This window comes from Anabrus simplex, chromosome 11 (assembly GCF_040414725.1).
Source record: "Anabrus simplex isolate iqAnaSimp1 chromosome 11, ASM4041472v1, whole genome shotgun sequence".
NCBI lineage: Eukaryota > Metazoa > Arthropoda > Insecta > Orthoptera > Tettigoniidae > Anabrus > Anabrus simplex.
In genome coordinates, this window is record NC_090275.1 from 46761347 (window position 1) to 46788799 (window position 27453).

The 27453-nt window shown below is 40.5% G+C and overlaps 1 protein-coding gene across 2 annotated transcripts; it reads left to right on the forward strand.

Moving 5' to 3' along the window:
* Window positions 1–429: 429 nt before the first annotated feature.
* LOC136883230 (UDP-glycosyltransferase UGT5) lies at window positions 430–27414 on the forward strand. 2 transcript variants are annotated; one of them, XM_067155430.2, is made up of 7 exons: window positions 430–509; window positions 13778–14241; window positions 20224–20429; window positions 20795–20967; window positions 24185–24407; window positions 25714–25933; window positions 27086–27414. In XM_067155430.2, the coding sequence occupies exons 2-7, from the start codon at window positions 13787–13789 to the stop codon at window positions 27357–27359; spliced, it is 1551 nt and encodes a 516-aa protein (XP_067011531.2). In that variant the 5' UTR covers window positions 430–509; window positions 13778–13786; the 3' UTR covers window positions 27360–27414. The 2 variants fall into 2 exon arrangements, with proteins under 2 accessions (XP_067011531.2, XP_067011530.2); XM_067155429.2 differs by having other exon boundaries at window positions 433–509; window positions 13774–14241.
* Window positions 27415–27453: the final 39 nt, after the last annotated feature.

The following is a 27453-nucleotide window of genomic DNA, read 5'->3' on the forward strand; positions in this document are numbered from 1 at the left end:
CTAATACCGTCAAGATCGGAAAAGAACAAGAGTTGTCCAAAGGAGGTCGCTTAGGATATATGAAAGTGAGAAGCCTGCCACAAGTGGAAGCAATGCCCAGAGTCAGATTAGGACCTCGTGGTCGCCAAAGCACACTCCCAAGTTACGAGCGCCTGCAGCCCAAATAGTCGCCTCTTACGACGGGCAGGGGATACGCGGATGAGTATATGTTATACGACTAACACCCGCACCACTTACGCTGTTTATTCCCGTACTTGAAGCCCCCAGTGGGAAAGCCCCTTAATATTTCTACTGCATGGTCTGTAGGTTAAGTCCCATTGCATCATATTTACAAAGAGCCATAATCTTGATGCTGATGTAATAGCAAGCAAAAACTACGGGTGCCTACCAAGGCCGATAAGACTTAAGATATAATAAGATGTAGGCCTACAAGATTCTTCAGTGACAGACAGACATAGCACGCGATATCAGCAACGATAAAAGCGTCTGGCTCTCCTGCAGGCAGAACGGTAAGGAGATATTTGCACTTATCGTAGTTGTACTGATAAAATGAAGAGGTGGCTAAATTGTTAGATTAAGCTAGATTGTAGACATTTAACTTTACAATATCTCCTTTTAAGGATCTGAAAGTATCTTAATTCTTTCTTAATTTACTTGGTATACTTACAACGCAAGTGGCAGAACTGCAAAACAATACTGAAATGGAAATGAAAAAAAAAAAAAATCAAATTTGAATTCTCCGCCAAGCGATCATTATCCTAAGTTATTGTTTATTTGTGAAAAACTAGTGTACTTAGTTTGAAGAAGAATAGCGTACTTCTTTTTTTTTTTTTTTTTTTTTTTTTTTTTTTTTTTTTGCGAAGTAAATTATAATCTGTAGCGTGTTAATGTAACTTTTGACGAAGAATACACAAACACTCATTCCCAGAGTCAGAAGAATTAATCAGTGAACGTTCCAACGTCAATCAATCAATCAATCAATCAATCAATCAATCAATCAATCAATCAATCAATCAATCAATCAATCATTTGCATTTGGAGCTATTCCCTAAGCCGCAGATACCCTACCAGTTGCTTACGAAGCCTTTTCTTAAATGATGTCAAAGAACTTGGAAATATACCAAACATTTCCCTTGATAAAATATTCCTTTCCCTTACTCCTCAGCCTATAAATGAATATTTGCCTCAATTTTTCCTCTTCAATTCCAAATTTATTGTCATATTATGATCTTTCCGACTTTTCAAAACTTCACTCAAGCTTATTTGTCTACTAATTTCATTCCACTCCACTGATAACACGGAGCATGCGGCTTAGTCGAGCAGCTTGTCTCCTTACTCCCAAGTCTTACCATCCCAAAGTTTGTTTACAACGGTGCGTTCGTAACTCAGCTTTATGCTGTAATTGTATTTATGTGTTATTATTATTATTATTATTATTACTATTATTATTATTATTATTATTATTATTATTATTATTATTATTATTATTATTATTCAACAGCTGTTCGAAGTCCAGACTAATAGGGTCCGGATTATTGAGGTTCTACTGTATCTCCTATATCTTGCTGGAATCCTGCAAGCTGGGCGTCACTGGAACAACCTTTTCTAAATCCGATCTGCCTTCTACCAAACCAGTTATTAATTTCGCAAACATGGCAAAAAAAAAAAAAAAATCAGAAAGGATGCATTCCCAGAGCTTGCATTAAACACGTGTCAAGTAGACTGGTCTGTAATTATCCGCTTTGGTTCTAGGACATTTCGTACCACTGACATATCGTACCAGCGGACATTTCGTACCACTTGACCGGCTGATTACGTGCGAAGTGTCAGCTAATGACTTTTAAATATTTCGGAGAGGACATTCCGTACCACTTTAAACAGTGGGAAGAATTGAGAAGTAAAAACGATAACCTAATTAACGTATTCATTAGTATATCCATTGTCCACTACTGGCACAGAACGCACCGCACGGTGTGACCACTACTGATGTTAACCCTCCGTCGGGCGCAGCTGATCTGATTGGCACACGTATTAATTCTTATATCGTATTAGTCATTCGCGGGGACCTAGCTACTTCCACCTATCAGTAATTTCCTGTTCATCAGAATCTTTTATTTGACTTACTTGATAGTGAAATAAGGCAGTAGTTCATAAATATTCAAAATAGTAGTAATATTATCCATCCTTATGCTCGTCAGGCACTTTGCGCCCGAACACGATATATAGGCCTATGACTATTGTAATGTTTTGTTTCAGGATTTATACTAAAAACCCGACTTTCTTAAGATAATATTTACATAAACATAAGTGATAAGGATAAGGGCAATTATTAAAATAAATTATAAATTTTCTTCAGCAAATGTAAATTATTTTTGTTTCTGATTTCTGAAGTGAGTCTGTCAGGCTCATTACGCCGGCTGGCGTGGAAATGGAATTCCAATTTGACATCAACTGGTACGGATTGTCCTGACGTAAATATTTTGGGATAACGGGAAACCCGTTGGCAGGTAGATAACGACCTAGGTGGTACGAAATGTCCTCAAAAATTAAGTGGTACGAAATGTCCGTGGTACGAAATGTCCGGACACCATCCGCTTTATGTGTATCACCCTTTCCTTTGTACAATGGGACTAGTATAGCAACTAACCATTCATTTGGGAAAATCAAATGTTCATGTTTCTCAGTGAAATGGATGACGCAATGTTGCCTAGCAACCGCGCACGCTGTGATTTGAAGTACAGGGTCATCCGTTTGGGATGTCAGAAAAGTAAAACGCTATACACAAGGAACTATGCACATTTATTGCTTGTTAACGGTACACACATGTTAAGGAGTGTCTGGAGTTTGTGTCACAGCACATTAGCACTCAACATGTCCACCATCGCGCGTGCGGCACAAACGATACCTCGAATCCATGTTGCGCCACGTGGCACGCAGCATTTCTGGAGTGATTTGCTGAAAGGCAACTGTAATCTCCCTCCGTAGGTCAGCTCTGCTGATAAGCGGCTGAGTGACTTTCGTGGATTCTGCGTCATGGCTTGTCGAATATCTTCCACCTGTGTGAGGCATCTGCAATCCATTTTCCAAAAACACGTTGTACCATTTAACAATGTCACGATGTGACGGGACATGCCTAACGTTGTACTGACGTCTGAAAGCTCGCTGGGTATCCACTGCACTCGAAAATTTGGCATACCATACGACACACTGAGCGTGTTGTTGTGGTGTAACGACCATCTTCACTCAACTCTGTATCAACACTGAGCGCGCGCGCGCTAACTTGCACCGCCTCTGTACCTGACATCTGGTGATTGCACTATGAACTACACTGCTGCGTTGTCTCGCGGAAGTCATTGTTGCAAAGAGAGTCATTGTTAACTCCCATCATTGTCACGTACATTACAGAAAATTGCATAGATATATATGCATTAACATAATAACTATAACGTTATACTTTTCTGACATCCCAAAACGGATGACCCTGTATTGAAGGATGGCCGTGGCATGCAGATGCCTGTACAGTTCCCAAGGTACTGTTGCTAAGCAACGTTGCGTCACACAGTTTGTTACATGATACTATTTCGTTACACAAATTTTCGGATGACCCCTCAACTCTAAGTCATATTTATGTCGATAAGTACTTCATCGCCTTTAGCATACCTCGATAAAACTCATCAATCTTTCTGCATCACTGAAGACTTGTAAAGGCTTGAATTTTTTTTTCAGATTTATCTCCATTCTGTTGAGCATCAATTATTGCTGCTATCAGTGACCTCGATTAATCTCAAGGTGAACATTTTATCTAAGAAATTTGTCAAGTATCACAGATTAAGAAAGAAGATTAACAGAAGAATAATCATTTTGAATAGACAGGTCCGAACAAGAAACCTGGACGAATCTTAGTGCAGTAGCCGTAGCCCATTCTTGTGCGCGTTATTCAAATACTCCATCATTAAGGCCCGGTTTCATCAACGTGGGTTAAATATACTCTAACGCTCAGTTTGTTAACTTAGGGTTAATATATTAACTCATTCTTACGAGTCACACGTTTCACCAAGCTATTTCGGCAGAGGGTTAACTAACACCGTATTAACCCTCGCCGGGAACAGCTGCCATACCGATCAAGGAAGCAGTGACTAAACATAAGATATTATGAACACACTTCTTGCGTGGTTCTTTTGTTTATTTCTTCCCTATTTCCGTGGTAGATATTATTGCTTCGTGATCATAATAGATTTTAAAAGCCGTTCTTTCTTATTTTAGGCCTATTTCTGTTAGGAACACCATTTAATTGCAGTGACCGAAAAATGGTAGAAGTTCAGAAGAGAAATAGGGGCACAAAATTTTCTGCTTTAGAAAAAACATTAGTTGTTGAATTAGCTACCAAGTACCAAAGCATTATAGAATGCAAGAAGACTGATGGTGTGAAATTAAAAGAAAAGGACACATGGGAATTTAACAGCGTTACCCACGCTACATACCACCTTGCAACTATATAACGAATTTTGAGGTTAGATTCACTGATTACTGTGCTTAACAATTGACAGAAAAATAATACGTGTGAACTCCGACCACTACATGAAACGACCTTATAAAACCTTAATGCAATCAATACCTTTAGTATAGGAGAGAGAGGCCTGTTTTGGACTGTTGTGTATTCTAACCTCTTGCGAATTTCATCTGCGAATTTGCTGACGATGGTTTTTTTGACAGTCTATACCTCTTCAGACATTGTTCCTCTGATAGATTTTAAAAGTCGTTCCTTCTTATTATAGGCCGATTCCTGTTAGGAACACCATTTAACAAATATAAATAAAGCAACTCTGCATCAAATGCATTATTTACAGTGGCCATATTGCTTTTAACCTCGAGTTAACAGTTTAACCCAGGTGAAAGTAGGGGTTAACTTAACTCCGACCTTCACCTAAAGTTAAAATTAACCCTCCTTGATGAAACAGAATGAATATACAAATTCAGAGTTAAAACAGTATAACTCGGCGTTAAGGCTTAACCTACGTTGATGAAACCGGCCCTAAGGGAGCCGGTATAAAAAAAGGGCGATAAGGAAAGGGTTGAAAATTACAGGCCAGTGTCTTTAACATCCATTGTCTGTAAAATCATGGTGCGACTGATAGTAAACAGCGTGCTGGAATTCTTGCGAGAGAGTAACTTGCTTAACTCCAATCAGCATGCTTATCAACATCTGGAGTATTACAAGGTTCTGTGATCGGGCCACCACTCTTCACTGTCTTTGCTCTCGATCTCCCAGGTTGTGTCCCATCTTTACTGGGCCAATATGCCGACGACACTGTGCTGTAGGTGTATTAGGAATAAGTAAGACGCCCTTGCTCTACAATCTGGTATGTAGAATCTGTCGATATGGTGCGGTGTACATAGCCTGAATATAAATGTAAATAAGTGTACATATATGAGAATGAGTAGGTCCTGAAATCCCGTTACGAATAAACTAGGGAAACATATCATTCCGCAGTGCACCAGTTTCAAACTACTTGTCGTAACTATCTATGACAATTTAAAGTGGAATATACAGTATAAAGAGTCAAGGTCAATATATACATCGTCATTATAGACTGTTATGCCTTTCAGCGTTCAGTCTGCAAGCCTCTGTGAACTTACTAAACGTCGCTACAATCCTCGATTTGCAACTAGTGCTGTGGCCTCATGTAGTTCTATACCTCTTATCTTTAAATCGTTACAAACTGAACCTAACCATCGTCGCCTTGGCTTCCCTCTACTTCTCTTGCCCACCATAACGGAGTCCATTACTTTCCTAGGTAACCTATCCTCCTCCATTCGCCTCCCATGACCCACCACCGAAGCCAGTTTATGCGTACAGCTTCATCCAACGAGTTCATTCCTAACTTAGCCTTTATCTCCTCATTCCGAGTACCCTCCTGCCATTGTTCTCACCTGTTCGTACCAATAATCATTCTCGCTACTTTCATGTCTGTTACTTCTAACTTATGAATAAGATATCCCGAGTCCACCCAGCTTTCGCTCCCGTAAAGCAAAGTTGGTCTGTAAACTGACCGATGTAAAGTTAGTTTCGTCCGGGAGCTGACATTCTTCTTACAGAACGCTGTTGATCGCAACTGCGAGCTCACTGCATTAGCTTTACTACACCTTGATTCAATCTCACTTACTACATTACCATCCTCGGAGACCACACAACCTAAATACTTAAAATTATCTACCTGTTCCTAATTTGTATCACCAATCTGACATTCAATTCTGTTGAATTTCTTACCTACTGACATCAATTTAGTCTTCGAAAGGCTAATTTTCATACCGTACTCACTGCAGTTATTTACAAGTTACAGGATATTAGACTGCAGGCTTTCGGCACAATCTGCCATTAAGACCAAGTCGTCAGCATAGGCCAGACTGCTTACTACATTTCCACCCAACTGAATCCTTCCCTGCCACTTTTTACCTTTTAGCAGATGATCCATGTAAAAAACGAACAGCAAAGGTGGAAGATTACAGCCTTGTCTAACTCCTGTAAGTACCATGAACCAAGAACGCATTCTACCATCAATTCTCACCGCAGAACAATTATCAACATAAATGCCTTTGATTGATTTTAATAATCTACCTTTAATTCTATAGTCCCCCAGTATGGTGAACATCTCTTCCCTCGATACCCTGTCATATGCTTTCTCTAGATCTACGAAACATAAACACAACTGTCTATTCCTCTCGTAACATTTTTCAATTACCTGGCGCATACTGAAAATCTGATCCTGACAGCCCCTCTGTGGTCTGAAACCACACTGATTTTCATTCAACTTCCTCTCAACGACTGATCGCACCCTCCCTTCCAATATGCCAGTGTATACTTTGCCTTGTATACTAATCAATGAGATGCCTCGATAGTTGTTGCAATCCTCCCTGTTCCTTTGCTTATAGATAGCTGCAATTACTGCTTTTATCCAATCTGAAGGTACCTTACCAACACTCCATGGGCAAGGCAACAAAAATCCTGGAGTTCCTATATAAGAATTTAAGAGAGTTCAGTCCACGAGCAAAACGTTCAGTTTACCTCAGCATGGTTCGGCCCATACTGACGTATGATCTACCTGCTTGGCATCTTACAACAGCGGAGAACATGAGTTAAAGGTAATCGCCCACTACACCGCGCCGCGCAGCGCAGCCGAGAAGAAATTTCCGTGGTCTGCTTCTTGTGAAATGAAATGGCCCACTGCAGGGAGCCGCGCCGCGCCGCGCGGAACAAGCTTGTGGAAATTCCGCACCAGAAGCCCCCAGATTTCTGGAACGGAACTTTTTCCTTTCGGCGCGCTTGTATGGGCGAGGGTAGAAGGAAGGAATAACGGAAAGAATGTGGTTTCGTGGCGTTTCGGCAGTCTTCGTGAGTCCTCGACTAGTGCCAGCACGCTCGTACCTTCACGCGGTTAGTGGTATTGTGCACTGTACGCCTTTCTCGGCGAAAGGTGATATTATTTTCTCGCTCTACACACGGCTTTTTTTATTTGCTAGTTGCTTCACGTCGCACCGACACAGATAGGTCTTATGGCGACGATGGGACAGGAAAGGGCTAGGAGTGGGAAGGAAGTGGCCGTGGCCTTAATTAAGGTACAGCCCCAGCATCTGCCTGGTGTGAAAATGGGAAACCACGGAAAACAATTTTCAGGGCTGCCGACAGTGGGGTTCGAACCTACTATCTCCCGAACACTAGATACTGGCCGCACTTAAGCGACTGCAGCTATCGAACTCGGTACACACGGCTTAACTAGGTTCAATAGTTCATAGAATTTTTCTTGGGACATACGAAAGTAGTGGGAAAATTTACTTCGGTCCTTTAGTCGATCAGGAAATAAATGGTGAAACTCTCCGTACGTTTCCCTTTTCTCATAAATGTTGTGGACCCATCCTCATTTGCAAATATCGCAACCGCATATAATAAGTCCTCCTCGGAACTGGAACTCATATTTCTGTGTGAGCTGCACTTCCCCAACTGGAGAGAGGCGGCGCGGTGAGGTGTGCTGTATGGGCGAAGTCTCGGAAAATGGCCCCTGGAATGTTCCACAAGCTTGTTCCGCGCGGAGCGGCGCGGTTCCCTGCAGTGGGCGATTACCTTAAGGTGGAAAGAGTAAAACGCCGCGCCGAAAGGCAAATTAACTGCCACTCCCCCTGCCATCCAATAAGGTCACCTTCCACTGAGACAAAAGCCAAACAAACTGACCTGATCTCTCTCCGGAAATCCCTCTCTACCTCTATAGAAATTGATCCCTTCCAAAGTCTATCGTTTGTTTATCGCTCGGCTCAGAGAGACGGCGAGTTACACTTTGTCCGCCTTTCGGCCGCACCTCTGCCTTTCAGAATGGTTTCTATTGGCGTTCCGCAAAGCTATGGAACTCGCTGCCAGGAAATGTCAAGAACTTGCTTCTTCCAAAATTTCAAATGCATATATTAAAAAAAAATGTAATTTAATGGTGTGTCTGTGAATGTATTCGTGAAGGAGTAAATGACCGGTAGAGTGAAAGAAAGTATGCGAGCACAGGAATGATCGAATGAATGAATGTTTAGCTAACTATCGATAGACAGAATGAACGAACACTAATAAATTATATATATACTAGCTCTTAACCACGGCTTCGCTCGCGAGGATTTGGTAAGTTGATAAAAATGAATTGTTCCGCGGTACTGCACTAAGACATTATCTGAAAAACCCTAAAGTATAAATATTCACCAAAAAATTGCATTTCATTTACCCCAGAACCTCTTTGTAAACCACCCGTTGTGGCATTGCCTTTTGGGGCTAAGATGAGGAGGCTAGAGGCTACTGGCAGAGCTAAATCCGGAACATGCGACATGGAACTCTACATGTGAGAAACAGTCCTCGTTTAAGTCGAAAAAAAAAGTTTATTTCTAAAGGAGATTACAAACACCAGTTTTCACGTCCGTAACTTCTTAGTCTTTAAGATATGAATATCCTCATAAAGAGAATTCAACTCCTCCTTCACTTATTTTCCATCTCCAGCTTAAGTTGATTTTCCGAAAACAAAATGTACGTGTTTCTTTATTTTAAAAAGGGATTACAAATACCAAATTTCACGTCTGTAACATGTTAAGTTAATGCTATATACTGTATGTATACTCATTTTAAAAACTGCTCCACTCCTTGGCCGAGTGGTCAGAGTTGAGACATTCGGTTCACAGGGTTCCGGATTCGATTCTGGGTTGGGTTGGGGATTTTAATCGCGTGTGGTTAATTCATCTGGCTCGGGGACAGGTTATTTGTGTTTGTCTCAACACTCTCCTCTTCATATTCACGCAACACACCCCATTACCAACCACAACAGGAACACACAATAGTAATAGTAATTACATCCCTACACACAGGGTTGGCGTCGGGAAGGGCATTCAGCCGTAAAACCGGGTCAAATCAACACGTTCGACACAGTTCGCACCCGCAACCCCACAGGTGTGAGAAAAGCTGTAGAAGAAGTAGAAGATGCTCATTTCAAAAATTCACCCACTTTTTTATTATTTCACCCCCCTTAAGTACATTGTCCAAAAAAAGTATTCATTTGTTTTTAAAGGTGATTCCAAGTACCAGTTTTAACGTCTGTAACATCTTCAATTTCTGAGATATATGTATCCTCATATAAAGAATTCAACTCCTTCCTCACTTCTTTTCACACACCCCTCCCTCACCCCTTAAGCGGATTTTCTGAAAAAAAAAATTGTGTTATTTTATTTTTAAAGGAGATTCCAAATACCAATTTTCATGTCTGTAACAGGTTAGGTTTTTGTGATACGTTCTTGATAATCTCGCTGCTGTAAGAATCCTGAAGCTGACGTTGCCATGGTTACGGCAGTTCATTTCTTTATCCGATTCCTACAGCAGGGGTACTGTTGTGCCAATATCTCCATAACGGTTGGCTTTACGGCCTTAAAACATGTTTTTAGGGCCCGTAGGGCTCAGCGAGTTTTGTTCTTTGCGTCAAGGGGCTTAAATTGAGCTTTGCCTCGTCCTTGTACGACAAATTCGATATTTCACCTATATTAGCCTAGTATTTTTATATCTCCCCCCTTGCCCCCCTCGAATTGTTTTTAAAAGAAAATACAGCCCATGTCCCTCAGGGATAATTAACATTTACATTAGTAAAATAATTTTTAGAATCGGTCCAGTTGTTCCTGAGATTAGCCATTACATACAAACAAACTTTACCTCTTTATATATTAGTATATATATCTTGCACTGTACTATTTAAGTATTTTGTAAACTATGTAAATAATATATCATCTTAAGTTAGATCTAGGGAACATTTTATATTGTACCGGTCACCACCTGTAATAGCCGTATTTTTTTATGATTAATTGTACTTCATCATCACGCAAGACATTCAGAGTGAACTTGGTTTGTATACGTTCAGAGGAGCGAGCAGGCGAGCCGGCGACAGCTGCGTGTGTGACGTAGTGCAGGAACAAGATAGACTACCCGCCTGACGCCACGTGTAGCCTGCCTGACCCGGTATGTTCTGGATATGAACGTCACCACTTCGCGAACATTCGATTAAATTTTTTTTAAACTAATAATCACAGCGACTTGAGCGATACGGCATTTTGAAGAGGATAACATAAACGTCTCAAATTGTGAATCTCAAGAAAATCCGTCGAGGGATTCTCGAGATAATCAACTTCGAAGCGATCACGTTATCTGATAACGTAGGAGCCCCAAACTGAATATAAGCTGAGCACACTTGGCCCTGATCAGACAGTCATAGCTGGGTGTCCAGCCTGACTCTCCACGCTGCTGTGTTCGTCGAATCGAAGTGCTGACAGAGTCTAACTTCGAATGATTCAAAGTCTTCATGTGGGAGTTAAACTCTGACAGGCGTGTTGAACTTATAAATTGTGCGCGTGTGAACTCTAATGTATAACAAAGTCTTTATAATGGACATTGAGTCTATCAACGAAGTTGAACAAATAATCTGTGCGCGTATATGAACTCTGATTCTGACAAGTCGTGTATTGGACTAGGTGACAACAGTTGAGTTGAACTTATATTCTGTGCCCATGTAGAAACTTCATGGTATAACTTACTTTCGTTCTTGTGGAACTGAGTTTATTACCACGCCACCCGTGTGAAACTTAGTCTCTGAACCAATATTATTAATTTAAATGTGACACTACTGCGATATACTAGGAACTGTGATATTAATTTTTAAAATCCCATTCAGCAGAACTTAATCTCTGGTCACATATCATTAATTTCAGTGTGACAGTACTACGTTATACTATTAACTGTGACATTTTTGTTAAATCTCAGTCAGCATAGTTTCATTAATAAACAAGAGTGTTTATGAAAGTGTTCGAACTTTCACATGAATGTTAATGCAAGTGATTACCATAATCGTGTGCTACGACACCAGTGTTTCACTCCGAACTCAAACTGTGTTCTTTATCCAATTCAAAAAAGTGTATTATTTCTTCTGAACAGTGTGTAAATCATTTGTGTGTGACTGACAGCAGTATCTTTTATAAACTCTCGAACAGTCACCTATTTTATTTAATGTCAAGTGCGCATATCAACGACTGTGCTTTTCATTTCAACCTTATTTCTTCGTTAAAGTGTTTAGTATTATTTCAAGACTGACAACAGTGTCTTTGATGAACTCTAGAGCAGTCATACAGTTCTTTCGATGCCAAGTGCTACTTTATTTAGTGGAAAATCACCACGAACTGTGCGTGAACAATTTTCAGTTTCATTATTTCTATTCATGAAATGTGTTTTATTTTCTTCCAATCTCGATGTTACTCGCATCTACATCTTTAGTGAACTTATAAATTCTATCTACAAGATTAAGAGTGAATTCGACGGCATATCCCAAACATATTAAATGAAACAATGCTGTTAAACCAAAGTGTTGGGGGACTGTGTAAATTTGGACACTCGTGTAAGTTATGTGACGAGTGACTACCCCGCAACATCGTCGGAGAACGTCGGAGATCGTCCAGAACGTCGGAAGTTCGAGACTCAAACCCACATCAAACCGACCTGGGTGCTCCAACCTTATCTCAACGTAATATTGGTAACTTGCAGAACGTGTTCCAGCCCCGTTCAGCCTGGTGAACTGGGAGCACGGGTCATCAAAAGGCGATATTGAAGACAGCGACTATCTACAGTAAGGTGATGTGTACTTTAAAATGCATTTTCTGAATAAAAAACTATTATTCAATCTATTTAAAAAAATCTTGTAGACAGGACCCTGCCTCCTGTACGAAGCCCTAGCTAGAAATCATCCAGTAGTGCCCTGACATCTACATCGTGCTAACTTTAAAATTAGTTCATAAAGTCGGGCTATTTTACTGGTACAATATGTACATGGGGCTCATCCTTTTTCTCTAGACCTTCCATATTTCTGAACAGAATTGTGGTAAGTAAATAATACTAATACTAGATATAAAACTTAACAAGTTTTTACAAGTTTTTTAAGTCGCACCGACGCGGATATGTCTTATGGCGACGATATGATAGGAAAGGACTAGGAGTGGGAAGGAAGCGGCCTTATGCCCTAATTAAGGTACAGCCCCAGCATTTGCATTGTGTGAAAATGGGGAAACCACAAAAAACCATCTGCAGGGCTGCCGACAATGGAGTTCGAACCCACTATCTCACGAATACTGGATAATGGCCGCACTTAGGCGACTGCAGCTATCGAGCTCGATATAACTTAACATTTAAGAATGACTAGGTCTTGTGTACCCGTACATATGAGTACAATGTACATTACAAATTATCTGCAATCTGGAGATGTTGGTTTCGAATCCCACTGTCGGCACCGTGCATATGGTTTTTCGGGGTTACCAATTTTCACATCGGCGGCCAAGACCGCTTCCTTCCAAAAACTTGCTCTTTCCCTTCCTTGTGCCGCCACACACCTTCATTGCGTTAGTGCGACGTTAAACCAGTAAAATAATTTCTTTTTTAATGTGCAAAATATAATTTCCGAACTTATTTGTTTCAAGGGTTTCTACTGTACACAAAAAGCTTGCTGAATTATTTACGTCCCGTTCTTTCTGTGAATAGACAGGTACGCGGTTTCTGAAACCCCATCCAGCCATCCCTTGAAGCTCCGTAACAGTTAGAGGTGGCAATGCAGAATCCTTCTGCGCAGATCATTACTACATTTAAGAAATACGAATTTTATTGATGCTTATTTTCTTGGAGATGTAGTTTGTACCGCGTTCAACCAACACCACCTAGATCTACCTATATTAATCTAGGTGGCGTCGGTTCAATCCGAATCCAGTGTGAATCGGATCGTATTTAACCGGGCTTCCACTGTGTGTGTGTAGGCCTATATACAGTATATAAGTGAGGGGGTTGGCGGCCGTGGCATATACTAGGAATTGTCCCGGCATTCGCCTCAGAGCAGGATAAAACCATACAGCGGACGGTGGGGGACAAACCCCTCCACGTCTCCCGAATACAAAGGCGTAGAACCCCTCCTCTACTCGATTGGTCGGTCGGAGTGCAAAGTTGTCGGACCAGCCGTGGCCACTTCTAGCCCGATGCCTACTTTGCAATCGCCGACATATTTGAAGCAGCATTTTTTTTAAATATGGGTATTCTTTTCCGATGTCCCTGTATCTGCCGTCAATGCCAGTAGCGCAAATCATTATACTGTCCTATTGATTTTCCTCTATGGGCTATTCTGTATTGTCCTCCATGCTTTCCAAATCACTGATCTGTCATCTCATAATATATTTAATTTTTTTCAGATAGTCAACAGCTATGCAACTTCATCTGTCACTAGTAACCCTGCTGCTGGGCTGGGTGAGTGCTACTAGAGCTGCTAACATTCTGATGATACTGAACGTTGTATCCCGAAGTCACCACATCTGGAACAGCGCTCTCATCACTGCGCTAGCAGAAAGAGGTCACAATGTGACCGTTCTGGCCACACTGCCTGTGAAGAATCCCGGCCCTAACGTCACCAGCCTTGTCCTGGAAGGATGTTACGACTTTATACACGGTCAAGAAGAATTCGACCTCGAGAGTATGAGTGACACGTCGCCGTCAGAAATATTAAACATTATGTTTGACTGGACTGACAGAATATGCGACTTCACCTTCAAGAATAAAGGAATGAAGACTCTGCTAAACTACCCAGACAATTTCAAGTTCGACTTAATGATATATGAGCCTACGAGTGGAGAATGTCTTCTAGGATTAACAAAAAGATTTGGGTAAGTACGATAATTATGCATACAGCTGGGAATGTTGTTTATTTTTGACAACCTCCTATAAGTGGGGACTGAAGATGAACAAACACCCTTTTAGCTTCCGCTCGGTTTGCCCGTACCTGACCGGCGATTACAGCGAACTTCTACCGGCAATCTCTCCGCAAGAGTGTCTCTCGCACAGCCGACCCGCACTGAACTTAATATATGGAGGACATGGAGTATTGTTCTGTCTCGCTCGTTTAGCGGATTACATCCAACTAACATAGAAATGAATACAGAAGAAAGAGTAAAATTGTTGTCAGTATAGTCCGATAGAAATGTACAGGGTCTTACGTAGGTCGATCAAATATAAACGGGATTTTTGTTCCTGAACATCAACAGTTGGTAGGACTGGCCCCGCGCTTCTGCTAGTCTTAGGCGGGACCGTTAGGAGTGTGGAGAGCGTGCTGTTAGAAATTTCTCGCCGTTTCGTCAGTAACGCTCACGATGTCGGAGCAACAGGTGCACCCCTCCACTGAGCAACGCATAATTATAAAATTTCTTGCTCGTGAAAGAGTTACAGCGGCGGAAATGTGCCGGACATTGACTGCACAGTTCGGTGATCAAACATTGTCAAGGACGCGTGTGTTTGCCTGGCATTAAAAGTTCAAGGAAGGATGAGAACGTGTGGAAAATTAGCAACACGATCGCCGTCCTCGGACCAGCATTACAGACGAAAAAATTCGCGCGGTCAAAGATATTATCGATGACGATCGACAAGTGAGAGTATCAGAAATTACACAACAAGTCGGAATCAGTTATAGGAGCTGTCAAGCAATCATCACAAACGACCTACTGTTCCGTAAAGAGTGTTCCAGATGGGTCCCTCGCCTTTTGACCGAAAATCCGAAGTTGAGACCTTTGGAGGTCTTTCGGAGGCTTACAGCAAGTTTTGCGGAAGAAGGTGTTGCATTTTTGAGTCGGATCGTCACCTGCGACGAAACATGGGTCCACCACTACACACCCGAATTCAAAGAAGCCAGTAAGGAGTGGCGGAGGAAGGAGGAGGAAGCACCAGTGAAAGCCAAGACTCGACTGTCAGCTGGCAAGGTTCTTGCAACCGATTTTTTCGATCGGCGAGGCATTTTTCTGATTGTAATTTTGCATGAGCGACGCAGAATCAACGCTGCTTACTACTGCGAGCTGTTGAACGAGGCGAGGGTTGCATATCACCTCAAAAGACGATACGAACCGACTGGACAATGCGCGGTTCCATACTGCAGCTCTAACTGTCTCCAGGCTACAGGAAATGCACTGGACTACACTTGATCGTCCTCCTTATAGCCCGGACGTATCCCCCAGCGATTTCCATTTGTTCAGACCGCTTACAAAAGCTCTAGGAGGGCAACGATTTGAAGATGACGAGAATGTGGAAGACTTCGTCGCAACTGGCTGGTGACACGACCCTGTTCTTTTTAGGATGAGGGCATCAAAAAACTGCCCATACACTGGAACAGATGCATTTCCAAAGCAGGAAACTATGTGGACAAACAAATTGTAATTGCCTTGTGTTTTTCAATAAATGAATTTAAATAAAAAAATAAAATCCCGTTTCTATGTATGTTTGTGCTGTGTGCGATGTCCGGGGAGCTAGGCGGAAAGCCGATAGCACGGCCGGGTGACTTCTCTGCCGAGAGATATATTACTCCATGTCCGGCTGATGTGGTCTATACTACGCATCACATAGCGCCATACACTAAAGGGCAAAACTCGCCGCCCTATTCTGTATTTGTAATGGCTCATCATTGACTACTGTAGTTACGTACTGAAATCACGAGACCTAAACATCAACAAACTAACCTCAATGTAAGAACAATGAAGGTTCCCTTACCCAAGTGAATGATCAATCAAGATATTCATAAGTAAGTCAGCTTTTAGGCTTACTGAGGAGTTAAGGAAATACACACACACTCTCTCTCACCCTCACTCAATTTAATGTCATGTATTTCTGCCTTTTTTTTTGCTAGTTGCTTTACGTCGCACCGACACAGATAGGTCTTATGGCGACGATGGGATACGAAAGGCCTAGGAGTTGGTAAGAAGCGGCCGTGGCCTTCATTAAAGTACAGCCCCAGCATTTGCCTGGTGTGAAAATGGGAAACCACGGAAAACCATCTTCAGGGCTGCCAACAGTGGGATTCGAACCCACTATCTCCCGGATGCAAGCTCACAGCCGCGTGCCCTTGACCGCACGGCCAACTCGCCCGATGCCTTTATTTTGATATATGCATTACTGTAACTGTATTCTTCGGTATAGACATGATATAGGCTTTTGGGCTTATGTCGTCTCAAGAAAATAAGGTGAAATTCTTTACGTTTCGCAGAGAACTGTGCCCTGCGTCATCAGAAGAAAATCTCGACTGTCCACGAGAAAGGCTTCTTAAACAATGAACTTTTGAATTTAGACGTTATAACACAAGTAGAAATGGTACGTTCATTCGCCACCAGATGGCTCCCCGGACGCGGTACAGCGCTAGCGTTCGAAGCGCATAAGGCCATCTCGATGTAAAAGAGTTCGAACGAACAGGAGCGTCTTTTGACAAATTTCCTTCTGGAGCTATTTAGTGGTCTAAAATCTTTACCATTAATGACCAAATTGTTTCACTTACAATTTCCTAACATTTACTACGGCAGTTTCGTCGCCAACTCTTCTTAAACTGTACTTTGTATTAGAAAAACAGTCCAACATATCCATGCTCCTTTTAAACATGCGGGTGACATAATTTCTTTAGCGTCAGAATGAGAAACACCACCTGTTCCTCCACGTGGCGTCTCTGATCAGACATAAAAATGTAGCTAGAGTTCATGACTTGTAATTTATATGGGACCTCATGTAATGACTTTAGGACTCTGGTTCCTTATGACTCTAAGGTCATGGGTTCAGTATGTCACTGGTTTTATGAACACTCCCCCATCCTATTACATCTTGATTGGCCTGTAAAATCACCTAGATTGAACCCCATTGAAAATCTGTGGGACATCTTGGAACAGCGGGTAAAACGCTAACATCAGTATCCCAACAATTTAGAGGACTTGCGCGATCAAATCCTCAGCGAGTGGCTTAACCTGGATGCCACGTACCTGTACAACCTTATGGACTGACTTCGTAACCGAATCCAGGCGGTCATCAAGTCCAGAGGCGGAGTTACACGGTACTAAATGATGCTTGTAATGATTTCTCCAGGGATGGCTAATTTCATATCCGGTGTACTTAGGTTTCTCATGATTTCTGGAATAGATTCGGCTTACAGAAGTCCAGAATCAATCTTTTTGTAGTCGCCACTTTACGAGGAACTTTGTCTATTTTTAAAAATACATATGTAATTTCCAAATATTTAATGCTGTAGACAGTATATTGTGTTATTAATCTTTGATTTTTTAGTGTTATTTATTAGGTAATGTTTATGTTCACATTCATTTTTTATTATTTTTTGAAGTTAAACTTTGTCCTTGTGGCAATCCAGCCGTCTGGAAAGTCGTTGAGTTTCTCAATAAGTATATAATAATAATAATAATAATAATAATAATAATAATAATAATAATAATAATAATAATAATAATAATAATAATAATAATAATAATAATAATAATAATAATAATAAACTTTCTTAATACGTTTATCCTCCCAGGATGGTTTTTCCCTCGGACTCAGCGAGGGTTCCCACCTCTACCGCCTCGAGCACAGTGTCCAAGAGCGTGAGACTATGGATCGGTGTATACAACGGGTGAGGAGGGCCAGTACCTCGCCCAGGCTCCCTCACTTGCTGTGTTGAACAGGGGCATTGTGGAGGGATGGGAAGCTCTGAAGGGATAGATAAGGAAGAGGGAAGGAAGCGGCCGTGGCCTTAAGTTAGGTACTAGCCCGGCATTTGCCTGGAAGAGAAGTGAAAAACCATGTCGAAGATGGCTGAAGCGGGAATCGAACCCCCCTCTACTCCGATGACCTCCCGAGGCTGAGTGGACCCAGTTCCAGCTCTCGTACCACTTTTCAAATTTCGTGGTGGAGTCGGGAATCGAACCCAGGCCTCTGGGAGCGGCAGCTAATCATAATAACCACTACACTACAGAGGCGGACTATAACAATAACAATACCGTAATAATAATAATAATAATAATAATAATAATAATAATAATAATAATAATAATAATAATTGTTCCGGAGTATTTGTGGAACGCAGAGATGGTGAAAGAAGGTGCGGGCTTGAATGGGTCTAACTACAATATCAAGAATTGAATTAAAGTTTTAAGAAAGGTTATATTTCTCTTTAAATCGCAAACTTAATAATCTTTTCACTGAGTGGACAACATGAGGTTACAGGTACAATAACAATTTCAAAAATTGGAAAATTCAAGTTTCAGACCTTGACCATTCTGGGCTACAAGCCCCCAGGTTACAAATTTACAATTGAAAGAGGCCTTATTTAGGTAAGGGCAGAAAACCCCTAACTCAAGAGCACTTGCTCCCAAAATTTACAGTACCTAGCCTTCCACAGACACACATTACTATTACAAAACTTGAAAAGAGCTAACAGGCTCTCAGTTTCTTCCAGCCTACACGAGGCAACATTACAAACAGGAATAATATTACACAGAGGTATCTAGTACCCAACCTACAGGGCCTTTGCGAAAAAAAAAAAGTTAAATAAATGGCCCGAACACAAACTGAATGGAGGCGAACACTGCGCTCCAGATAATGAAATATAAAATCCTACTGGGCTCTCGGCCGATGAAACAGGGGCTATTCCCAAACTACTGAGGTGGCTCGCATGGAAATCACTGTAACACATTACAGGAGGAAAACAGTTACAAAACGTAGTCACTTCAAACCAAGATGCAGGGGAGCTCGAGAGGGTAACTCACTCTCTATCCCCGATTTACAGTTAAAGACTTTATGAGTTTTACATTAGCCGACAGAAGATTTACATTTTAGAAAGGTAGGGTTACAAGTTAAGAATTCGGACCTTCCCCTCGGATAAAGCAGCGGAGGTAGCTACAGAAAAGAGAATTTATTTGGCCATTACCTTGTGGATGTTCTGCTGGCCGAAGAAAGAGGCGCCCCACCTGCTGCCTTAACACACACACTTAGAAAGACGGCGATCGATTGACAAGGTAGAGAGAGAGACCACCATACTCAGAGGTCCAGGTAACCAGAAAGCCGCAGTTTATATACCCTCAGGCAAGGTTCGAGAGGATTTTGGGCTAATCCATACACACCCTCTCAATTTTATTGGTTAAACTCAAAAGTTACACTCAAAATCGAATAAGAAACCTATGATAGGTTGAAAATTAATAAACAGAAATTTTTCATTGGCCAGATTCAAAACTGGCGGAATGAGACAGAAGTGTTGCAAACCTAAAGTTACAAAAAAAATGAAAGTTGAGAAAAGCTATAAACACAAAATTTCTTTTCAATAATAACTTCCTTTACTTTGCACCAGAGTGCATGATCATAGTTTTTTGGTAGTGTTATCTGTGGAAAAATGTCCAAAGCAAAACAAAACAAAACAAGGAGAAATTCAATCAATTTAGGAAACTTCACAATAACAAAATTACTTAATATTTCAGTAGTGACATCTTCTGATTAAAGTTCAAAGTTCATGTAGTATCAGTTTCAACTTTTGGTCGATAGATGAGTTTATTAAGGCGCTTATTTTGAATGAGCGGAGTTGAGGTGTACCTCCCGGTATAATAATAATAATAATAATAATAATAATAATAATAATAATAATAATAATAATAATAATAATAATAAAATGGCCATGATCGTCAAAGGCGTCAAGTCTATCCGTGATTATTATTATTATTATTATTATTATTATTATTATTATTATTATTATTATTATTATTATTATTATTATTATTAAATCCACCTACTGTATCTTCCAATGTATCAAAACATTTTTTTCATACTTATTTAACACACTTTTCCTTCTATTTTACTTCCAGGTCACCGCCTGTGATAGGAGTAAGTGGATTTAGCCATCCACATTGGATTGACTACAAGTTTGGAAATCCAAATAATCCTTCTTACATCCCTGACGTAATGTTACCATACTCAGACCATATGACATTCTCAGAACGGATGCACAACTTTATTTTTAATCTGTGGACGGATCATCTTTGGCATTCTAAGTTACTGCCAAGTATTGATGGTAAGGATAATCTTCGCATAGAAAAGTATTTCTAGGAACGGTTCATATCGTACAATAAGCTGAAGGATTTTTAATATAAACTAGGTGCAAGCCATCAGAACTTGACGGACGACGGATGGAGTATTTATGGAAACACTCTTTTATAAAACATCTGTTCCTGGTTACCTTTTTTTTTGCACTGATGTTTTCAAAAGTAAAAAAAGCGTGGAATTCTGGACCTGAATGCGTACGCAACGCGTTGATTTTCACATTATTTTTCTTTTTTATGACGTAATTGATTCAGGAAACAGACAGAAATCGAGACTTTAGCGTTTTTAATCATCTTTTTTGGTACTTTTTCTAACTAGCTTATTTTATTTTTGTAGCCACTACAAGAAAACACCTAGGACCTTCAGCTGCCATTCCATCAGAAGAGCTTCTCAAAGTGAGTGCAGTCATGGTGAACACACATCCCAGCTTTGACAGTCCAAGACCTCTGCTGCCGTCGGTGGTCAATGTGGCTGGTATTCACGTCAAAGAGCCAAAACCACTACCAAAGGCAAGTAAAACTCTTACTTCTGATTAAAAGTTCGCTGACACTTTCCTAAAGGTAAACTGAAGCCTACAAGTCTCTGGGACCGTACTTATTTTTACAAAGCGAGGTAGGGAGCTATGCCATTTTTGTTAGTGGGAATTATCTGCGGAATGGGAAGAGAATATTTTATTAAAATTATAAAATTATTTTATTAACAACCACCTACTCAATAAAAGAATTTTATAATTTTAATATATCATCCTCAATACGGTTCCATTATGAGATTAATTACATGTAAGAGAATGGTTAACAAGGATCGTCGAGATTGAAGATGCTGCTTGATTTCTTTAAAGGCCAGACAATAAGTAAAACAGTCATCCGTAAGTTTCATAGTGCTTTCAATTTTCCAGACAGCACCACGTCTGTACGTTGGTATAGCAAGTAACATCTGATCTGTTCAGATGGCATGTTAAATTCAACAGTTAATAAAAATTATTAATGATGATATAGGAAGTTTTTGCTATTTGCTTTACGTCGCACCGACACAGATAGGTCTTATGGGGACGATGGGAAAAAGGGAAACCACGGAAAACCATCTTCAGGGCTGCCGACAGTGGGATTCGAACCCACTACCTTCCGGATGCGAGCTAACAGCTGCGCGCCCCCTAACCGCACGGCCAACTTGCTCGGTAAATAGTTAATTAGTTAGTTCATTTGATTCCTAGGTGGAACTTAGGGCCTCGACGCCATTTCTCCAGATCGTTCTTGTTGTTCTGTGAGTCATCAAGCCATAGATTGGTTTGCTGCAGCTATCCATGCCACCCTATCCTGTGCTAACCTTTTCATTTCTACGCAAATATTACATTCTGCATCTGCTCTAATTTGCTTGTCATATTCATAGCTTGGTCTACCTCTACCATTCTTACCGGCAACACTTCTCTCAAAAACTAACTGAACACGTTCTGGGTGTTTTAAGGTGTGTCGTATAATTCTACCTCTTTTTCTCGTCAAATTCAGCCAAATCGATCTCCTCTCACCAATTCGATTCAGTATCTCTTCATTCGTGATTCGATCTATTCATCTCACCTTCAGCATTCCTCTGTAACACCACATTTCAAAGGCTTCTATTCTCTTTCTTTCTGAGCTACTTTTCGTCCCTGTTTCACTTCCATATAATCCCACGCTCCAGACGAAAGTCTTCAAAACATCTTTCTAATTTATATATTAATGTTCGAAGTGAGCAAATGTCTTTTCTTAAGAAAGGCCTTCCTTGCTTGTACTAGCCTACATTTTATGTTCTCCCTAATTCTGCCATCGTAAGTAACAATATTCATCTACTTCCCTTAAGACTTCATATCCTAATCTAATATTTCCTGCATCATGTGCCTTCATTCGACTGCACTCCATCATCTTTGTTTTGGACTTGTTTATATTCCCCAAGACTCTGTCCATATCGTTCAGCAATTCTTCCTGATCTTCTGCAGTCTCAGATAAAATAACAATATCATCGGCAATTCTCAGGGTTTTTATTTCCTCTCCTTGGATCCCTTTCCAAATTCCTCTTTTAATTCCTTTATGGCCTGTTCACAATGAGCAGGAGGAGGGACAAACAGCAACCTTGCCTTAGTCCTTTCTGGATTGCTAGGAAGTACTTCTTTTTCAAAGCCTTCGCGATTCTTATCACTGCAGACTGATTTTTGCACAGATTGTAGATAATTCTTCTTTCTCGGTACCGATCACCTTCAGAATTTCAAATAGCTTTGTCCAATCAACATTATCGAATGCCTTTTCTAGATTTACAAACAGCATGTTCGTAGGCTTGGTCTTCTTAACTCGGTCCAGAGATGGCTGAAAAATAACGTAGCAGTTACTTTGTCACAGTTACATACCTGTCACTGTTACGAATGTAACGAGAACAAAAAATAACAGGTTACCGAATAACGACAACAGAATAACGTACTAGTGAAAACAGTAACTGGGAAGTGGGAACTGTCACTAGTAGCAGCTTACAGACACAGAATGTGACCTCCAGAGTTCAGATAGTATGCATGTCTTCCAAGTGAGAGCGCTTTCGTAGGAGATTGCTTTAAGTCAAATACACTATAGTGTATATGTTTAAGTTGGTGCTGTCATCTGGTAACAGTTTTAACTGTTATCACATATTCAACTGCTCAGGGGTAATCGTTGACTCAGACATCGCGCAGGGCTACCTACATTATATTATTATTACGGCTCGTATAATTTTTCGTGCACCGTAAATAAATTAGAATGCTAACTTTCCATATTGGTATTATAGATAACATAACATTACTTCATTTTACTTAATCGATCCCCCCGTACCGGTTTTTGTCGAGGTTTGGTGGACAGATCATCATGTTTTCTTGTCTTCTATCCGTGATCGAGGCATTGTTAAACTCACTCCTCTAGATTTCAGAAAAGACGCTATGATGTCTTCTCATTTCATCCGCACTCTGCCTCTCGTTAACTTTATAGCAAATAGGAATGCGTGTTTTGCTGCACCGACTTTTAATAGTGTAGTGATGCGTGCGCGCATGTGCGATTGAATGAATGGGATTTCGCAACACAGACAAGCTTGAATCCGTGACCAGGCTGTGACCAATAAAAGGTGTGTAACGTTGGACGTTATTTTTAACTGTTACTTTTCACAGTTACTTTATTGAAGCAGTGACAGATGTAGCTGTTACACAAAAATAACCCTTTGTCACACCTCCAATTCGGTCCTCTAACATCCGTTCTACCTTCTTTTATGATCATGTGAAATTATTCTGAAAATTAAGGAACCTAATAGAGAACAATTCTTGCTAACAGCCGCGTTCTAATCCATTCTACAACTTTCCAGCAAATAATTTTCAAATGCACACTGCGAAAATATTCTGTAAATATTTTATTTTACATTTATGTATGTTGGGTATTCAGCCCGAAGGCTGGTTTGATCCTCCACAGTTCCACCAACAGCTGTCATAGATAGCCTAGGCATCACTGAAGAGGCATGCTAAGGAAATTAGTGAGATAATTTCCCGTTGTTTTCCTCTTATTTTACATGACGATAATTTTTTTGGTAATATCTGAAGCCATCTATTTTTATAATACTGTTACTATATGTTTTATTGCAGGTAGTTTATAAGTTTGTTACTCAAAATTAGTTTTTCAGACTGAAGAATCTAGCAGTAGGAAAAAACTAACTAGAATCTCATAATCTGTATACAATATTTTTCTACAGGACTTGCAAGAATATCTTGACAACGCTAAAGAAGGAGTTGTTTTCTTCAGTCTAGGCAGCAACCTCCAGAGTAAAAATTTAAAAGAAGAGAAGCGACAAGCTATTATGAGTGCCTTTGCTGAGCTGCCAGAGAAAGTACTGTGGAAATGGGAGGCAGACACTCTACCTGGACAGCCAAAGAATGTCAAAGTGGGAAAATGGCTGCCACAGACAGATATTCTTGGTAAGTATTGATCTTTGATATAACATTATGCTCACAAGGGAAATCATCGAGGTATTACACTCGGATGCGTTCAGCTGAGCTAGTGCATTGCACATTCCAAAAGTTAAAATTATGAGTTCAAATTAATATTTAATTTAATTCCCGGTTACTGTAGCCACGTCCTAGTTTGTCTACCAAGGCCAACGGCTGGGTGGCCTAGTAAGTGGTCATAAGTGTCGGGATACCAGTTGCTATGTAATACGAGAGGGCTAAGGCGGCTAATCACTCGGTGGTCGCTAACCCGTTAGATGAAAGATTTTCATTGGGAGTATGTGTAAGTAGGGTAGCATTCTGCTTCACAGAATTTGCAAAGCAAGCCTCGGATCTATGGGAGTAACGGAGTCCCACTTCAAGTTGACGGGCGAGAGACTCGTTGGAAATAACTTGGCGAACGAAATGGAATTCGACGGGAGCTATAAATATTAATGGGGTTTATGGAAGGAATAGGCTGAGTCAGTAAACAGGATGAGTATGATGAGTTACGAGTTAATTATATTCGGGAAAGGTGCGATAACGAGGAAGACACAGGATATAATCAAGTATTCTTAACATGTGTTAAAAAGGGAAGGGTATAGTGTGAGGCAGGACTGTTCATCAAGAATACTATTGAATGCAACATAGTTAGTATTAGACACATAAATGAGCAAATGATGTGGGTAGATTTAGCAATTGAAGGAATTAGAACGAGAATTGTCCCGAAGTATTCACCACGTGAGGGTGCGTTTGAGGATAAATTTGACAAGTTTTTATGGATCACTGAGTGACAACCTTGTCAGGATCAACAGTAAGGACAGTGCTAATGGCCAATTTCAATGCTACAGTTGGGAAGAGAGCTGAAGAACATGAGAGGGTGATGGATACATGTGGAGTCCATTACGAAAAATGTTAAGAGAAATCTCGAGCAAACATCTGGGAAGGTAGCCGATATCAGGGAAAAATTTGAGAGGGCACTCCAATGAAAGCCAGGGTAAAAGAGATAGTAAAAAGTACCAGTTCATGTGAGAGATCCCTCCCACAATATAAAAATATTCTTTATGACAATAGGACACCTGAAAATATTGAAAAAATGTAAATTCCTTCCAAGTTCATTGAGTGTACCTCTAAATTACAAGTATTTTTTCATGCCTATTTTGTTGCCAATTGTACACAATGGTACCTATTTACGTGCCTTTTTTGTTTGTTTTTAGTGCCTGTTTTAACTGTTTTTAGTGCTTATAAATCCTGACCCTCGTTATAATAAACAATTTGCTGTTCTTCTGTCCATCAGCTCATCCCAATGTTCGTCTCTTCATCACGCACTCTGGACTGCTAAGCACACTAGAGTCAATCCACCGAGGAGTGCCCATGTTGGGAATTCCGTTCTTTGCAGATCAGAAAATTAACATTGAGAAATCAATGCGCTATGGAGTTGGACTCCGGCTGGATTACGATGACATCACCAAAGAAAGTTTACTGAAGGCAATACGCACGGTACTTGATGATCCAAGGTATGGTGTATCGATCAATTACTGATTATTGATCAATTATTGATAACTTATTATCAACTATTGATCAATTAGGTTATTCAAAGTGATTGGCACTACAACTGTTCTCTATTTTCAGGAACCATTTACCGAACAAACGATTACAAATTATATTACAGGTATTCCCGCCAATGTCCATGCACTTCTGCCATCGTTCTGGCAGCTTCCGTCTTAGCGCAGCAAACCATTCTTTGGAGGTAGGGATCCCTGCGCCACAGGTGGAGAGCTGAATGAAGTTATTCATTGGTGGTAAACTTCTTACCCCACATTACCTCTTTCATTGCGTGGAATAGGGCATAATGGCTACGAGCCAGATCCGGCGAATATGGGGGATGTAACAGCACCTTCTTCATCTTCAAATCCTCATGGATGATGGTGTGGAGGGATTCCCCTTGATAGACCTGTTGCCTTTTCCAGTTCATCAAACGTGATTCGCTGGTTCCCCAGTATCAAATGATATAGATGTTGATTTCTGTAGGAAACCTGAAATATTTGTCTCGAATAAGTAAATTTATAGTATCAATATAGTTGGTACGTTATTGGACATTATAAATTTTCCAGTGAACTCATTCCTAGTTGCCGGCGTTTCGCCCGAGTGTGGTAATCTGGGCTCATCAGTTGCTAAATAGCACAACTACCAAGACGTGTGTATGGTTAGTGCATACCATGGAGGCCACTGCGTAGGCTACTTGGAGCTACCGGCAGTGCCAATGCACTATGAGAGACTTTGTCTCATTTTCAATACCTTATGCCTGCCTGGCCATCAGATAATATAGATGTTGATTCCCATAGGAAATCCGTGAGTCCAGTTAGTGGGGAGGCCGTGGATAGTATGGTCGTGACTTCCACGTTCCTTCGAAGAATTTTTCTCACCGTCAGAGGTAAACCTTCACATGCCCTGGTGAAGGCAAATGTCATTCGACGGAAATCTCGGCTTTGTTAAATATATATTAATGGCTTTAATCCAGTTCGCATATTTATTTATTTATTTTTAAGAGTTCAATGTCTTCACTTATATGTTTTGGAGAATAAAAATTATGCACTGTAAATAAACATCACTGTTCTTTTGGGATTTGGTCATGTCAAGGAAATGGCAAGTATCTTGATTTGTTCCAGCTATGCAAAGAACATGCGAGAGCTGTCGAGTAAATTCCGAGACCGACCTGAGACTCCTCTTGAAACAGCCGTGTTCTGGTGCGAGTATGTCATGAGACACAAAGGGGCACCTCATTTACGTTCTGCAGCAAAGGACTTGTATTTGTTCCAGTATCTACTGCTGGACGTGATCGCCTTCGTGACGGCAGCAACACTTGTACCAGTCTTACTACTATGTTACTGCTGTAAAAAGATATTTTCAAAAAAATCAGTACGAAAGATCAAGAAAAATTAACTGTTTTGTTACATATGTTTGTAATAAATTTTTGTATGTATATATGTATCTTTAAATATAATAAATGTTTTTAAAAAAATCGGTGTCTCAAAAT

Excerpts from the sequence above, each read along its gene's own strand:
- LOC136883230 (XM_067155430.2), top strand. The coding sequence starts at position 13,787 with ATGCAACTTCATCTGTCACTAGTAACCCTGCTGCTGGGCTGGGTGAGT. Across the intron at positions 20,430-20,794 it reads GTTACTGCCAAGTATTGATG|CCACTACAAGAAAACACCTA; the intron begins GTAAGGATAATC and ends TTATTTTTGTAG. Across the intron at positions 24,408-25,713 it reads GCCACAGACAGATATTCTTG|CTCATCCCAATGTTCGTCTC; the intron begins GTAAGTATTGAT and ends TCTGTCCATCAG.